Genomic DNA, 18,304 nt, shown 5'->3' on the forward strand with positions numbered 1-18,304 from the left:
ATACAAAAAATTAGCCGGGCGCGGTGACGGACGCCTGTAGTCCCAGCTACTTGGGAGGCTGAGGCAGGAGAATGGTGTGAACCCGGGAGGCAGAGCTTGCAGTGAGCTGAGATCGCGCCACTGCACTCCAGCCTGGGCGACAAAGCGAGACTCCGTCTCAAAAAAAAAAAAAAAAATAGAACCAGAAGTCCAATCCTTGCTTTTAACTTGAATGTTTAATGCATTTACACTTAATGTAATTACTAATATACATGAATTTATATATACCACCTTACTATTAGTTTTTATTTTATTTTATTTTATTTTTGAGATGCAGTTTTGCTCTGTCACCCAGGCTGGAGTGCAGTGGTGCAGTCTTGGCTCACTGCAACTTCCACCTCCCAGGTTCACGCCATTCTCCTGCCTCAGCCTCCTGAGTAGCTGGGACTACAGGTGCCCGCCACCACACCCCGCTAATTTTTTTGTATTTTTAGTAGAGATGGGGTTTCACTGTGTTAGCCAGGATGGTCTCGATCTCCTGACCTCATGATCCACCTGCCTCAGCCTCCCAAAGTGCTGGGATTACAGGTATGAGCCACCACGCCCGACCTAGTTTTTATTTGAACTACCTATTTTTTCATTCCTTTCTTGACTTTTTATATTACATAATTTTTTTACTCTTTAATTTTTTCCTTTGTTTACTTGTTATAATTCTTTTACTGTTTGTTACCCCAGATATTAAAACATCCATCTTGAACTTACTATTTTATCTCCTTAATAATGCTAGGATACTAAAACACTTTAATTCTATTTACTGCCTCCCATTTTTGCATTATTATTTCCATTAATTTAAATTTTGCATATATTTTAAACCTCCCAGAATAGTACTGTTACTGTTTTGCATAGTCAATACTTGCAGTTTTGTAAAGAGATATTTGAAGAGCTTCTTGAATCCTAAGGGTTGATGTCATTCATAGCCATTACTTCTTCAAATATTGCTTCTTCCCTGCACTCTCCTCTTTAACTTCTCAGACTCTGATAGGTTATACCTTTTTACTATGTCACACGTTCCTAATGCTCCTATGTTTTTTTCTTTAAAAGAAAAATCTCTGCTTCAGTTTGGATATTTTCTATTTACTTGTCTTCCATTTCAGAAATTCTGTATTTTGCTGTTAAACCTGTATAAGGACTTCTTAATTTTATATTTTAGATTTTTCAATTTTTGAACTTTCATCTGATTCTTTATTATAACAACCAACTCTCTAAAGATAGTCATCTTTTCATCTAACTCCAATTCTCTGTGTGACTGTTTCTATTGAATTTTTTCCTTCTCTGATTTTGGATATGTGATCCTATATTTTTGGATGTGTAGGATTTTTTTGTTTGTTTTAAACACTGTGTATAATAAGTTGTAGGCAGGGCTTACACCTGGGAGGCTGAGGAGGGCAGATCACTTGAGCTCAGGAGTCCCAGACCAGCTGGGCAACATGGCAAAACCCATCTCTACAAAAGATAGACAAATTAGCTGGGCATGGTAGCATGTGCCTGTAGTCCCAGCTACTTGGGGGGCTGAGACAGGAGGATTGCTTGAGCCCAGGTCGAGGCTGCAGTGAGTCGTGTTTGTGCCACTGCGCTCCAGTCTGGATGACAGAGGAAGACCCTGTCTCAGAAGAAAAAAAAAAAATCTTTCTCCACAGAGGATTCATCTTTCCTTATGTCAGCAAATGGAGGGAAGGGAGAACACGTACATCCAGTCAGGCACTGTTGATGTTGAATCAAGGCCGGGTTGAAGCTCTGCTAAGACTCAGTTTACCTCTGGATCACCCTGGCTACTGAGAATTTTCAGCTGAGAACCCTGTCCTCTAAAGACCCTCTTCCTGATAGATGCCCAACTATTTTCTTAAGAGATACTAGACTTTTGCTCTGCTCTTCAAAGGCTGTTTGCTTACATTTTTAGTCTTCTGTCCTATATACCCTAGAATTCAGCAAATATCCTGAGGGGAAAATAGCCATGTGTTTGAGTTATGTTGGTTTCTCTGTCACCCAGCTGCAGACTTCTACTGCATTCTCCAGTAAATGAGAATCCAGGACAAAAGGTGGATTCTCAGCTTTTGTCCACACCCAGAATTGGTAAATGCTCCCACTATCAAAGTGACTGAATAAGTCAGCTTCAATCTTTAATATTCTCTCCTCTCCAGTCTTAGCCCCTATATTTCTTGTTACCTTAGCAGCTTTCCAGTGCTTTGAAACAGATGATTTCAAATATTGCATCTGACATTTACAGTTCATTTTTGAAGGAAGCACTGGACTGCCAAGCTACTGCATCTCATCTGGAAATGGCAGTGCCGAAAAAGAGCCCTCTCTTTCATATACCACACAGTTTACCATTTAAAGTGTACCATGTAGGTTGGGTGTGGTGGCTCATGCCTGTAATCCCAGCACTTTGGGAGGCTGAGGTGGGCAGATCACGAGGTCAGGAGATCGAGACCATCCTGGCTAACACGGTGAAACCCTGTCTCTACTAAAAAAATTTTTTAAAATTAGCTGGGCGTGGTGGCAGGCGCCTGTAGTCCCAGCTACTCAGGAGGCTGAGGCAGGAGAATGGCGTGAACCCAGGAGGTGGAGCTTGCGGTGAGCGGAGATTGAGCCACTGCACTCCAGCCTGGGTGACTGAGCGAGACTCTGTCTCAAAAAAAAAAAAAAAAAGTGTACCATGTATTGATTTTTAGTATATTCACTCAGTTGTATAGCCATCATTATAATCAATTTTAGACATTTTCTTTATCCCAGATCGGTGTGAGGTAATATCTTGTAGTTTTAATTTGCATTTCCCTAGTGATTAATGATGTTGAGCATCTTTACATGTGCTTGTTAAATATTTGTATATCTTCCTTGCAGAAATGTCTATTTAAGCTTTTTACCCATTTTCAAAATTATTTTGTTCGTTGTTGTTGAGTTGTAGAAGTTCTTTATAGTATATTATATCACATTAAAAATAAGGTCCTGTCTTGTTTCCATTCTGTAATCTCGATCCTTCACATTGAAAGGTTTTTTTTTTTTTTTTTTTTTTTAACAGGAATCAGTGTCACTCAAGGACGTAACTGTAGACTTCAGTAGGGATGAGTGGCAACAATTAGACCTTGCTCAGAAAAGCCTATACAGAGAAGTGATGCTGGAAAACTATTTCAACTTGATCTCAGTGGGTAAGCACAGCTCTGCTGGGTATACAGTAGGCTGCACCTAATTGAGTATATTTTTCTTCTCAGTAGAATTGCTGAAGTCTGTGTTTTCTGAGGTATGTGGGACTTCTAAAGACTGCAGGACATCTAAAGTGTGTAATGGTTTTGTCCTTATTTCGTCCCATGTTCTTAATAATCTCTTTCGGGTAGTGTGAATATTCCTCTGTTCCCAGTGAACTTTTTTGGAAAAAAAAAGGAATGCTTCATTGTATGGCCTCTGAAATCAAGTCTTCTATCATCCTCTGTTAACAGGATGTCAAGTTCCCAAACCAGAAGTCATCTTCAGCTTGGAACAAGAAGAGCCATGTATGTTGGATGGTGAGATCCCCAGTCAGAGCCGTCCAGGTGAGAAGGGAACCAAGAGCATGGTAGACAGTATGACTCAGCTGCATTTGTACTGGGAGAAGCTGTGCACAACTTTGCCCGACTTTGATGTGTCATTAATAATGACTTTTAGAACTGCTTGGAAGAGCAGTTATTAGACAAGGATGCTTGGATAGCTAAATGCTAACTCCACTTAAGATCTCTTCTCATATCAATGCCTTCTTCTTTGCTTGGCTTTTTAGGAGGGAATATACTACAATTACTGGTTCTTTGGATCATGTCACACCCTACTTCCTAGGGTCCTGTTTTCTTGCTTTTTTCTCTCTTTCCCTAGAAAATTTTTATTCTTTCTACCTCCATCAGGGTCTTAGATCATTTCCTTATGCATTCAAATACTCATAGATCTACCTTCTTAAAACATTACTGTGCATTACAACTTCAGTTCCTGCTGTTTCTTCTTACTTTGTCTCTTTCCCCTTAGTGCCTCACAACTGTCATCTAGAAATGGGCTTATCTGAAGTCCCCCCATGCCTCTTCTCTGATTGTTGACTTTGAGGGTACCATTGACATTTTCTTCCTACTTGGCTAGTGCAACGCAACACTGACTTGATCTTTCTAATTTATTTATTTTCATATCTTACAAAAAGTTTTTTTTATCTCGTGTACAGATATATCCTGTACAGAAGATTGAGTTAATAATTATAGCCTTAGTTTTTAGTCAATATCATCATCAATGTGTTTAAGGCTCCCCTCTTATTTATTCTTTTCAATCCTCAGTCTCCATATTCATTTTTATCCTTCCAAGAGGCAACTGTTCTAATATATTTGACATGTTATGCCATTTATCCTTGAATTTGTGGGATATTTGTAAAATCTGAGTTGTTGGCATTGCTAATTTGTAGAAATGGTACTGTATTATATATCCTACTCAAGTTTTTTTTTCTCAAATTTGTCCATGTTGCAATGCATTATTCTAATTTCTACATATCATTCTGTAGTGCACATATATACCCCATTTTACTTGTCCAGTTTTTCAGCTACTACAAACAGTACTGCAATACATTTCTTCATGAATTATTCTTATTGGAAATGATAATTTTTTTTTTTTTTTTTTTTTGAGATGGAGTTTTGCTCTGTCCCCCGGGCTGGAGTGCAGTGGCGTGATCTCAGCTCACTGCAAGCTCCGCTTCCCAGGTTCACGCCATTCTCCTGCCTCAGCCTCCCCAGTAGCTGGGACTACAGGCGCCCACCACTGCACCCAGCTAATTTTTTGTATTTTTAGTAGAGACGGGGTTTCACCATGTTAGCCAGGATGGTCTCGATCTCCTGACCTCGTGACCCACCCGCCTTGGACCCCTAAAGTGCTGGGATTACAGGCGTGAGCCACAGCACCCAGCTGGAAATGAGAATTTCTTAAGAAAGAGGAGTGGGATTGCTTTATCATTGGGCATACTAATATTCAATATGATGAGGTATAAGCACATTATTTTCCAGATTGGCTGTGTCACTCTACAGTCCCTGGAACTTTGTACAAGGGTATTAGTTCCCCACATCCCTACCCATACCTAGTGTTATCCAAATTTTTAATGTTTTGGCTAATCTGATGGGTTTTAATTTCTAATTATTATTTAATTTGTATTTCCCTAATAAAATACTTTGAACATCTCATTCTGTATCCTTTATTTCTGATGTTCAACTGCTGACGTTTTCTAAGCCTCACCCCTCTTTTTTTCCTGGACAAACTGAGAAAAAAGCCCATGGGTTCCCTCCACTGGTGCTGGGAAATTCCAACTACATAAGGGAATAGTTAGCCCAGCCCCACCTGCCCCTGCCATAAACCCCCAAGACAGTTCTTTCCTTGCTCACTCTAGCCCCATCTGGACCTGCTTGGAGCTGTCCCCAGAAAGCCTCATTATGTGAGTAATGAATCTTTTTACACTCTCTTATTGTGTGTGTCTCATCATCACTCTTGACATCTGAACCAAGTTTGGGGTAGGGTCCATTTCTCCTTGCAGGTCATTTACAGCTGGGGCAATGAGCAGGATGTCGAGGCAATGATCACACCCACAGGGGTCTTTCTTCTCTTGCCAACTGGATATACTGCCTGCTGGCAAGTATGCACTTTGCCTCTGTCCTATACATAACTAACCTAAGTTAGAAGTTATCGTGGACATTTAGAGGCAGGTGTAAGGGCTTTGGGCCCTGCTTAAAGTTGCCCAGGGCCATGTGTCTCAGCCCAGCATAATCTGTGTCTCAGATTATGTGTCTCAGCTGCAATGCAGCATAAGCTCTGAGTGATAATTGGCTCATGGGAACAACTTTTTCTCTGTGATTGTTATTTGTGTGTCTCAGTCAGGCATTGACCCTGTTGTATACAGCACTCAGGGGAAAGACCAATACTGTCTGCATTTAAGGGTCTGGCTGTTTGTGTGAAGGAAGACAAGATACAATGTAGCATGTAAAAGCAGGTGGCTTGCCTTTCAAAATGTTGTCATCTTCTCTTGGAGTTTTTTTACTTTTCCCTCTAATCCATCTTCTCAGATAATTCATTCTGCTTTTCTACTTATTTTTCTCATTTACAAAAGCCTCTTTCTTACCTCCCAGTCATATCACCTATGACCATGTCTATATTTTCTCATGCCTAGATTATTCTAATCCTATTTGTATGTGATAATCCCATTTTTTCTTTTTCACTATTTCATCTCAGATGCTGCTGATAGATTTCACTACTTAAAACATTGTGTGCTGTGTTTATCCTGTCATAGCTACATGGAACAAAACTAAAGTTACTACTTAATATCTAACATGTGACAGATTCTCAGTAGGTTTGTAAGGTAGAGAAAGAATATGGCCTCATATTTGCAATTCACATTTGTCCCTGTTTTCCATAACCATTTCTACCCTATTTTAAGATTTTCTTTAATTCTCCCTTTTCATCGAGCCCTTTGATTATTATGTTATCTATCTGTGTATTCAAATAATACACATATTTTGGCCGGGCACAGTGGCTCACGCCTGTAATCCCAGCACTTTGGGAGGCTGAGGCAGGCAGATCACTTGAGGTCAGGAGTTTGAGACCAGCTTGGCCAACATGGTGAAACCCCATCTCTACTAAAAATACAAAAATTTGTATTTTTACAAATACATGTATGGCAGCACATGTCTGTAGTCCCACGTACTCATGTGGCTAAGGCAGGAGAATTGCTTAAACCCGGGAGGCAGAGGTTGCAGTGAGCCGAGATCGCGCCATTGCACTCCAGCCACTCCAGCCTGGGTGATAGAGTGAGGCTCCATGGCAAAAGAAAATAGACCAATTGTTACATAGAGTTGATTCAAGGCAAACACAGAGAAATGAGAGAGGCTATATAAATATAACAAATGTATATAAATTTTACTGTTTGGCCAAGTTAGGATGACTAAGATACTGTAATTTTACTGTAAACATAAATACATTGGTATTTAGGGCACAGTGGATCATAGGGAAAAGAGAAAACAGGAAGATTGTGAGGATTTACAGATTAAGGAAAAGAATCTAGACTCAGAAATACTTCTTTTCACAGAGTTTATCACTTTGTTCTTCTGACACCTCACTCACCATGTAGTTCTACTACATTTGCACTGAATTGCAATCTCTTCTTCCCCAATTACTAAACATTTGATTTGGGCAAATTACTAAACTCTTCTGTGGCTCAGTTTCCTCATCTGTAAACTAGAAACAATAATACCAACAGCAAAGGGTTGCAATAAAGTGCTTTTTGTTTTTGTTTTTAAGAGACAGGGTCTCAGCTGGGCCTGCTGGCTCACGCCTGTAATCCCAACACTTTGGGAGGCCGAGGTGGACAGATACTTGAGGTCAGGAGTTCGAGACCAGCCTGGCCAACATGGTGAATCCCCATCTCTACTAAAAATACAAAAATTAGCCAGGTGTGGTGGCACTTGCCTGTAGTTCCAGCCACTCATGAGGCTGAGGCACAAGAATCCCTTGAACTCAGGAGATGGAGGTTGCAGTGAGCTCTGATCATGCCATTACACTCTAGCCTGAGCAACAGAGTGAGACCCTGTCTTAAAAAAGAAAAAAAAAAAGAGAGAGAGAGAGACAGAGTCTCACTCTGTCACCCAGGCTGGAGTGTAATGGTGCGATCAGAGCTCACTGCAGCTTCAAACACCTGGGCTCAAGTGATCCTCCTGCTTCAGCCTCCTGAGTAGCTGGGACTATAGGCATGTGCCACTAGGCCCAGCTAATTGTTTTTTTATGTTTTTCTGTAGAGATGGGGGTCTCACTTGTTTCCCAGGCTGGTCTCAAACTCCTGGGCTCAAGCAATCCTCTCATCTCAGCCTCCCACAGTGCTGGGATTACAGGCATGAACCACCACACCTGGCTGTGATAAAGTTTAAGTGAATTAATATAGAACTTAGAACAGCACATCTAAATGATATTGTTTATCATGTTATAAGTGTAATGTAAGTATCTACATCATTGTATTACATATTATATATAAATGAGTTATTATACTTATATATTTATGTATATTTAAAATACATACATTTGTTATATTTATATAGCCTCTCTCATATCTCTGTGTTTGCCTTGAATTAACTCTTTTTTTTTGGAGATAGAGTTTCGCTCTTGTTGCCCAGGCTGGAGTGTAATGGCAAGATCTCAGCTCACCGCGACCTCTGCCTCCTGGGTTCAAGTGATTCTCCTGTCTCAGCCTCCCGAGTAGCTGGGATTACAGGCATGCACCACCATGCCCGGCTAATTTTGTATTTTTAGTAGAGATGAGATTTCTCCATGTTGGCCAGGCTGGTCTTCAGCTCCCGACCTCAGGTGATCCGCCTGCCTCAGCCTCCCAAAGTGCTGGGCTTACAGGTGTGAGCCACCACACCCGGCCTGAATCAAAGGTCTATTGTAGTTTTATTTATTCATTTATTTATTTTGGAGACAGAGTCTTGCTCTGTCACCCAGACTAGAGTGCAGTGGCGCAATTTCAGCTCATTGCATGCCTCAGCCACTTGAATTACAGGCATGTGCCACTCAGCTGGAATTACAGGCATGTGCCACCACGCCTGGTTAATTTTTAGTAGAGACGATATTTTTAGTGTTTTTTTTAGCAGAGACAGAGTTTTGCTATGCTGGCCAGGCTGGTCTCAAACTCCTGGCCTCAAGTGATCTGCCCGCCTCAGCCTCCCAAAGTGTTAGGATTACAGGCATGAGCCACCGCACCTGGCCTTATTTTCTGTTAATTCTTCTTTTTGTCAGTCTTATCTTTTCTTTCTTTTTTAGATGGGGACATTGGTTTTGGACCTTTACAGCAGAGGATGTCTGAAGAAGTTTCTTTCCAGTCTGAGATTAATATTAATCTCTTCACAAGAGATGACCCATATTCCATTTTAGAAGAATTGTGGAAAGACGATGAACACACAAGAAAATGTGGAGAAAACCAGAACAAACCTTTAAGTCATATTGCCTTCATTAACAAGAAAACACTAGCTAATGACAACATCTTTGAATATAAGGACATTGGGGAAATAGTTCATGTAAACACACACCTGGTTTCCTCAAGAAAAAGACCCTATAACTGTAACTCATGTGGAAAGAATTTGGAGCCTATTGTAACCTTATATAATAGAAACAATGCAACAGAAAATTCTGATAAGACTATTGGAGATGGTGATATTTTCACTCATATGAATTCTCATACAGAAGTGACTGCTTGTGAATGTAACCAACGTGGGAAACCTCTGCATCATAAGCAAGCTCTCATTCAACATCAGAAAATTCATACTAGAGAGTGCCTCTATTTGTTTTCTGACTATGTAAATGTTTTCCACCCGAAGTCACATGCCTTTGCACATGAGAGTATTTGTGCTGAAGAAAAGCAGCATGAATGCCATGAATGTGAGGCAGTCTTCACTGAGAAGTCCCAGCTTGATGGCCGTCAGAGGGTTTATGCAGGAATATGCACTGAATATGAGAAGGATTTTTCCCTCAAGTCAAACCGTCAGAAAACTCCTTATGAGGGGAATTACTATAAATGCAGTGACTATGGAAGAGCCTTTATCCAGAAGTCTAATCTGTTCAGATGCCAGAGAATTCATTCTGGAGAAAAACCTTATGAATACAGTGAATGTGAGAAAAACCTCCCTCAGAATTCAAACCTTAATATACATAAAAAAATTCATACTGTAGGGAAACACTTTGAATGTAGTGAATGTGGAAAAGCTTTCACAAGGAAATCAACACTAAGTATGCATCAGAAAATCCATACAGGAGAAAAACCCTATGTATGTACTGAATGTGGGAAGGCCTTTATCCGGAAGTCACATTTTATCACACATGAAAGAATTCATACTGGAGAAAAACCCTATGAATGCAGTGACTGTGGGAAATCTTTTATTAAAAAATCACAACTCCATGTGCATCAGCGAATTCACACAGGAGAGAATCCCTTTATATGTTCAGAATGTGGGAAGGTCTTCACTCACAAGACAAATCTCATTATACACCAGAAAATTCATACAGGAGAAAGACCCTATATATGTACTGTATGTGGTAAGGCCTTTACTGACAGGTCAAATCTCATTAAGCACCAAAAAATTCATACTGGAGAGAAACCATATAAATGCAGTGACTGTGGAAAATCATTCACCTGGAAGTCACGGCTCAGGATACACCAGAAGTGTCATACTGGAGAGAGACATTATGAATGCAGTGAATGTGGGAAAGCATTCATTCAGAAGTCAACACTAAGTATGCACCAGAGAATTCATAGAGGGGAAAAACCATATGTTTGCACTGAATGTGGTAAGGCCTTCTTCCACAAATCCCATTTTATTACACATGAGAGAATTCATACTGGAGAGAAACCCTATGAATGCAGTATTTGTGGGAAATCCTTCACTAAGAAATCACAGCTCCACGTACATCAGCAGATTCACACAGGAGAGAAACCCTATAGATGTGCTGAATGTGGAAAGGCTTTTACTGACAGATCAAATCTCTTTACACACCAGAAAATTCACACTGGAGAGAAACCTTATAAATGTAGTGACTGTGGGAAAGCCTTCACTAGGAAGTCAGGTCTCCATATACATCAGCAATCCCATACTGGAGAAAGGCATTATGAGTGCAGTGAATGTGGGAAAGCCTTTGCAAGAAAATCAACACTAATTATGCATCAGAGAATTCATACAGGAGAGAAACCCTATATTTGTACTGAATGTGGGAAATCCTTCATCCAGAAGTCACACTTAAATAGACACAGGAGAATTCATACTGGAGAGAAACCCTATGAATGCAGTGACTGTGGGAAGTCTTTCATTAAGAAATCACAACTCCATGAGCATCATCGAATTCACACAGGAGAGAAACCATATATATGTGCTGAGTGTGGAAAGGCCTTCACCATCAGATCAAATCTTATTAAACACCAGAAAATTCATACTAAACAGAAACCCTATAAGTGCAGTGACTTGGGGAAAGCCTTAAACTGGAAGCCACAACTCAGTATGCCTCAGAAATCTGACACTGGGGAAGTAGAGTGCTCCATGCCACAATTGTGGTGTGGGGACTCAGAAGGTGACCAAGGCCAACTTTCTTCTATCTAGTTAGAATTATGAACATCTGGATCATATAGCTGATGTGTAGTTACGCATATGGGGAGACACTTTTGAGAGTGTTTAAGCACTGTATAGTGGCCATCTTTGGTTACTTGATGTTGGTGTTGTCAAGCTCCTGCAAATAATAGTAAATGTGCAAGGAGATGATTTGCAGTCTTTCTTGTTTCACTTTTTGGGCAAACAGTTTATAAATTCAGGGCTGTTGAGTTTTTCATGTTCTGGGTACCACAACTATTCAGTATTGACCCAAAAAAATTCATAATAAGTAGTGTGATGAGATAATTTTACATTGTCTAAGCAGCCTAAGGACACTGAGATCAAGGCAAAGGGAGGGCAATTTAGGTCTATAATGAAAGTGAATCAGCAGTTTTTGTGAAAACACTAAAGACAGAAAGGACTCTACTTTTTTTTTAAATTTTCTTTGGGAAGTCGCCATTATTTATTGTTATATCTGTTGGCATATGTTGGGGCAGCAGTTAGCCAAGAGGTCTGAAATTGCTCTTTGCCTGTTTCTCAAGTCTATTTCCCCAATGATGTAAGCAACAGTCCCCTAACTACTTATTACCTTAGAACTGACCCTAAGATATGGAACTTAGATACAGGGACCCAGATCTAGATAGCAGCACTTTAGACCCTCAGCTTTGACCACAGAAACCTGCACTTTTTTGATGTTGTTGTTACCAACTCCTGTTTGAAAAATAGGACAAATTAAGAAAATGGATATCAAATCCTAAAATTTTTTCCCACTAATTTTGTTAGTACATTCTCTACATGTTCATTACTTGCTAGATTACCATGAGACACAAGCATCTTTAATTTTAGTTTGTTTCCTTAGAAGATAAAATGTAGTTGAACATTTGGAAGACTTCTCCTTTTATCTCCTCACAATCTCTACAAACTGAATTAATTTTGTTTTTCAAATTCTCTGTATTTGAATAGACTTTTTGGCTTTTCTTCTACCAAATACTGAAAGAAGTGTGTTGTAATTTTACAAATAATTGCTGGGCGCAGTGGCTCACGCCTGTAATCCCAGCACTTTGGGAGGCCGAGGCGGGCAGATCACGAGGTCAGGAGATCAAGACCATCCTGGCTAACACGGTGAAACCCCGTCTCTACTAAAAATACAAAAAATTAGCCAGGCGTGGTGGTGGGCGCCTGTAGTCCCAGCTACTCGGGAGGCTGAGGCAGGAGAATGGCGCGAACCTGGGAGGTGGAGCTTGCAGTGAGCTGAGATCGCGCCACTGCACTCCAGCCTGGGTGACAGAGCGAGACTCTGTCTCAAAAAAAAAAAAAAATTTTACAAATAATTGTGAATTTGTCTCCTTTAGAGCTACTAATTTTTGCTTTATATATTTTGTCTTTGGTTTTACATACAGTTTAGAATTGTTGTAATCTTCCTGGTTAATTGACACATTATCATTATTAGATGTTTCTTTTTATCTCTAGTAATTTTTTGCCATAAATATACTATGTCAGATACTAATATACATATGGATTAAAAGCTAATGTAAATTAGTACTAACAACCTTTCTGGACAAGGGGAGAAGTTATAACATTAATTTCATTTATTTGTCTCATATGGTATTAATTTTGTATATTTGGATTCTGTATATGGTGAACATAGCCAATCATTATTTGAGTCAATATCCATTTAAATTAACCCACGTATTTATCATTTTAGTTACTTTTTTATTCCTTCCTGTCCTTTAAGTTTTCCTCTAGAATTATTTTGCTTCTTACTGAAGAACACCCTTTAGTATTTCTTTTACTATGAGTTTGCTGGTGACAAATTGTTCTTCGTTTGTTGGCAGTGTTTTATTTTGCCTTCATTTTTGAAGGATACTTTTACTGAATATAGAATTCTAAATTGAAAGTTGTTTTCTATTAGTATTTTGATGATATTTTATTTTGGTTTGTCTTTTATTGTTTTATTGAGAAGCTTTATATAATTACCTTTGCAGGCAATCTGCTTTTCTGTCTCCTTTGAAATTTATCTATTAGTCTTTGTTTTTTAACAGTTGCACATTGATATGTCTAGGTGTAATTTTTCCATGTATTTATCCTCCTTGGAGTTTATAATGTTTTTTAAATCTGTGGCTTAGTGGTTTTGGGGTGTGTGTGTGTGTGTGCACGTGTGCATGCATGTGTGTGCACATGTGCATTTGGGGACATTCCTAGCTATTATCTATTCAAATTATGCATCTGCCTCATTCTCCTTCTCTGTTTCTTTTAGGGATAGCCTTATTACCCAGTTCTGTTGGCCTGTTTTCTAATGGTTATTTTTCTTGAGTTTTGCTGATGTCCTGTCTCCTCATATGGTGATTTTTATATCACTTGCCAGACAATATATATTAAAATTGTAGAGGTAATAAGATGGTCTGGATAATATCTTCTTCCAGAGAGTATTGCCATAGCTTCTAATGTAGCTTCTTAGGCTAGGATCACTGGTAATCTCTGATTGCCTTTATCCAGTCATATATTAAGATTATTTCAAACTGGGCTTGAGTCTCTGGAAGACTCATCTTATTTTATTATATGTTCAGAATGTGAACATCTAAACCTTATTTCTGGGATACTTTTAGGACTTAGGAGTTTGGGATGTACATCAGGCTCCTCCTCTTTGGAAAGACTTGAATTCTAGTATTTCTCCTTCGGTCACTTGAATTTGTCAAAAATTCTCTCCAGCCTCTCTTGCCCAGTATTTGCCGTCAGAATTAGCAAATACCTCTTAGTAATAAACAGTTTCAGACATTATGTCCCAAATATGAGACTTTATGTCTTGTCTCCAATTTTATTCCTGCAGTTTCTCACTGCCGTGGTAGCTTTCTTATGCCTTCAAAAAATTAAATGTGTTTAATATTTTCATCCACCTTTTTTAGTTCTCAAAGGAAGTACTAGTCTGTACCACCTACTCTGCCACTGGCAGATGTTTTCAATTTGTTGAGATAGCTACTTGTATTTAAGAAGTATCAAGCCAAAAATATATTTTCTTGATTTCCAAAATTACTGACTTGTAAATGAAAATGCTTAGATTTGCAGCATTACTTTATTCCAATCTTTTGTTGCTAAAAGTCTTAAGGCATTCACCCATTTGTTAAAACCTTTACAGCCAGGTGTGGTGGCTCACGCCTGTAATCCCAGCACTTTGGGAGGCCGAGGCGGGTGGATCACGAGGTCAGGAGATCGAGACCATCCTGGCTAACACAGTGAAAACCCGTCTCTACTAAAAATACAAAAAATTAGCTGGGCGTGATGGTGGGCACCTGTAGTCCCAGCTGCTCGGGAGGCTGAGGCAGGAGAATGGCATGAATCCAGGAGGCGGAGCTTGTAGTAAGCCAAAATCGCACCACTGCACTCCAGCCTGGGCGACACAGCGAGACTCCATCTCAAAAAAAAAAAAAAAAACTTTACAAACTTTGATACGTAAATTACCTCTGATGGCTTCAAATTTTATTGTGGTAGCTGCCAAATTTAGCAAATGGAAGAGATTCACTAAAAGCTTCTCAGATACCTTTTTTAATACTATGGTTTTTCCTTTGTACAATTAACAGAAAATAGGGTTAATGAAGACTGGTATAGAGTCCCAGGGTTTGAAAAATTAACTTAGTAGGATTACTGAGATAGTGATTCTCAACCTTTATTGTCAGGCACATTTTTAAAAATAGAATGTCATACTCCCAAGAAAAAGAAGAAACTATAAAAGAGCTACTTGACCTTTTGTCAACACAGTATTAATCTCTAGAAGAAAGAAAGACTTTCTTCCATGAGATTTCTTGCATCTTAAGGGGCATTTGTGAACTGATTGAGGAATAAATGGTGGAAAACTATAAGTGAATGGGGAGAGCTAAATGTTAAGTAGAACTCAAAGGTCAGTATAGATTGGAAGCATGTGGAATATAGACTTTACTAGGGAAAACACTGTAGGTTAGCCATATCTCTTTTATTTATTTATTTATTTTGAGACAGAGTCTTGCTCTGTCACCCAGGCTGGAGTGCAATGGCAGGCAATCTTGGCTCACTGCAACCTCCAATTCCTGGGTTCAAGCAATTCTCATGCCTCAGCCTCCCAAGTAACTGGGATTACAGGCATGCACCACCATGCCCAGCGAATTTTTGTATTTTTAGGAGAGACAGGGTTTTGCTATGTTGGCCAGGCTGGTCTCGAACTCTTGGCCTCAAATGATCCACCCAACTCATCCTCGCAAAGTTCTGGGATTACAGGCATGGCCCAGCCAGCCATATCTTTTTATGCTAGCACTCTATTATAGTTCATCTGTATTTACAGCAAACTATTGTAAGACAGTTTTACAGTTTAAATATTTTAATAAAAATGCGTTTTATTCTATTTAATTTTAATTTTTTTTTTTTTTAGTGACAGGGTCTCACTCGGTCACCCCAGGTGGAGTTCAGTGGTATGATCATATTCATGTACCTTGAGTCTTTCTGCTCTTGTTGCCCAGGCTGGAGTGCAATGGTGCATCCTTGGCTCACTGCACCCTCTGCCTCCCGGGTTCAGGCGATTCTCCTGCCTCAGCCTCCCAAGTAGCGAGGACTACAGGCATACACCACTATGCCCTGCTAATTTTTTTTGTATTTTTAGTAGAGACAGGGTTTCACCATGTTGGTCAGGCTGGTCTCGAACTCCTGATCTCAGGTGATCCACCCGCCTCAGCCTCCCAAAGTGCTAGGATTACAGGCGTGAGCCACTGTGCCCAGCCCTTTTTGTTTTGTTTTGTTTTTTTGGTAGAGATGAGGCCTCACTTTGTTCCCCAAGCTGGTCTCAAACTCCTGGTTTCAAGCAGTCCTCCCACCTTGGCCTCCCAAAGTGCTGGGATTACAGATGTGAGCCACTGCACCTAGCCAAAAATGCATTTTAAATTAATTTTTAAAAATGAATCATACTGTGTATTCAGAAAATATAAAACGTACACTCAAACATTTACGTATGCATCAGATAATTCATAAGGGAGAGGAATTTTCTGTTTGTACTGAATGTGGGTAGGGTTTTCTTTACAAGTCATACCTATTATATATCAGAAAATTCATGCTGGAGAGAAACTTTTTGAATATGATGACTAGGAAATCTTCCACTGAAAAGTGAATGACCTGAACATAGTAAATTCACACATGAGAAAAAATAATTCAAATCCCATTATACACTAAAAACACAATTTGGAGAACAAAGCCTATAAGAACAGTGACTGGAAAACACTTCACCTGGAATATATCAGAAAGTTTCTACCAGAAGGAGACAGTGTTAAGAGCAAATGTGGCAGTAGCTTCACACAGAAATCAGGTTTTAGTATTCTTCAGTATTTACACGAGTGAAATTGTATTTCTTGAAAGTGAGAAAGTCTTTTCACAGAAGTCAGAACCAGTTTTAAATTACTCATACTACAGAGAAGCCCTGTGATTACTGTACATTATATATTGTATATGGAAAAATCTTTGTCCATGAGTCACACCTTACTGTATACCAGACAAGTAATCGTTAAGAATAGGTTTTGTAAGAATATATCATTTTATTAAATGCCATAAAATTCAAATAGAGAAGAAGCTCTATTTGATACATTGGAAAAGGTGTTCCTATAGAAGCAGATTTCATAATAAATATAATTCATTTTGTTTACTGATTTAACTTCAAGCCCATGTCTCAAACCAGTGGAGAAAAACAGACCATCCAACACTTTCCTTTCTTTTTATTAAAATAAATGTTTACATACACACACACGTGCATAAATATATAACTTGGCATAAATGTGACTTTATTTACTTTAGAGACAGGATTTCAATCTGTCACCCAGGCACCCAGATGGGAGTCCAGTGGCATAATCCTGGCTCACTGCAGCCTCGACCTGTGGGCTCAAGTGATCCTCCTGCCTTAGCCTATCGAGTAGCTGGGACTACAGGCACACGCCACCACACCTGCTAATTTTTTTAGTTTTTTAGAGATGGGGTCTTGCTATTTTTCCCAGGTCGGTCCCAAACTCCTCGTCTCAAGCAGTCCTCCTGCCTCAGCCTCCCAAATTGCTGAGATTACAGGTATGAGCCACCACACCTGGCCTAACTGCAACTTTTATAATATATTTTATGTCTTCTTGATTTTTGAACTTCCATTCACAGCAATTCCAACCACTCCAACAGTCTGTCAACAGATAATCACTTGGACAAGGACAATCATGCCGTTACATACTGGAGATTTTTTTTCTGTAGCATATGCTTGTAGGAGTGGGACTGATCAAATGGTATGTGTTATTTTATTTTAACAGATGTTGCCAGATTTCTTTGTCCTAAGACTGTAGCTTTTTATGTTTCCAATATTAGTGTATAAATATACCTCTTTCCCCCTACTAAAAGTAGCTGTTACTCTTTTGTTTTTTTTCTGAGACTGAGTCTTGCTCTATCGCCCAGACTGGAGTGCAGAGGCACAATTTTGGCTCACTGCAACTTCTGCCTCCCGGGTTCAAGCGATTCTCGTGCCTCAGCTTCCCAAGTGGCTGGGATTACAGGCACCTGCCACCATGCCTGGCTAATTTTTGTATTTTTAGTAGAGACGGGGATTCATTACGTTGACCAGCATGGTCTCAAACTCTTGACCTCAAATGATTCACCTGCCTCGGCCTCCCAAAGTGCAGGGATTACAGGCGTGAGCCACCGTGCCCAGCTGCTGTTACTCTTTAACCTTGAGAAATTTTACAATTCCAAGTGATACCTAATTATAATTTGTAAATTAATATGTCTATAATGTGTCTTGGCCATTTGAATTTGCTATTCTGTAAATTGCCTTTATAAAGCATTTATTTATACATTTCTCTTTTTGGATTGTTTATCTTATTAATTTAAAACAGCTTTTTATGTTAAAGGGAGTAACTAGTTTTTTAAAAAACATGTATTCCTTGTCTCGACTTTGCATGTGATATCCCATTCACATAATTTTATTTTCTACATGTTTAAATGTGTATTCTTTTACAGTTTCTGAATTTTTAATCTTAAGACCTAAGCTTCACATATAATATTTTAAAGTGGTCTTCTGTATAGTTTGTGTATCTTTTGGGAAAATGTTGCTTTGCTGAACCAGCATGCAATCCCCAAACTCCTCTCTCACTGCTTACTTTATCTTTTTTTTTTTTTTTTTTTTTTAG

At 39.3% G+C, this 18,304-nt stretch overlaps 1 protein-coding gene across 4 annotated transcripts in view; it reads left to right on the top strand.

Moving 5' to 3' along the window:
* The window catches only part of ZNF484 (zinc finger protein 484), a 44,779-nt gene extending 29,665 nt beyond the window's left edge, over nucleotides 1–15,114 (top strand). For all 4 annotated transcript variants that reach the window (XM_058445947.1, XM_032164535.2, XM_032164536.2 and 1 more), the window contains 3 exons: nucleotides 3,056–3,182; nucleotides 3,471–3,563; nucleotides 8,827–15,114. In XM_058445947.1, the coding sequence (XP_058301930.1) occupies nucleotides 3,149–3,182; nucleotides 3,471–3,563; nucleotides 8,827–11,150 (2,451 nt within the window). In that variant the 5' untranslated portion in view covers nucleotides 3,056–3,148 and the 3' untranslated portion in view covers nucleotides 11,151–15,114. The remainder of the gene's footprint in view (nucleotides 1–3,055; nucleotides 3,183–3,470; nucleotides 3,564–8,826) is intronic.
* The last annotated feature ends 3,190 nt before the right edge of the window (nucleotides 15,115–18,304 follow it).

Source organism: Hylobates moloch, unplaced genomic scaffold, assembly GCF_009828535.3.
Source record: "Hylobates moloch isolate HMO894 unplaced genomic scaffold, HMol_V3 SCAFFOLD_10, whole genome shotgun sequence".
In the NCBI taxonomy this organism is placed as follows: domain Eukaryota; kingdom Metazoa; phylum Chordata; class Mammalia; order Primates; family Hylobatidae; genus Hylobates; species Hylobates moloch.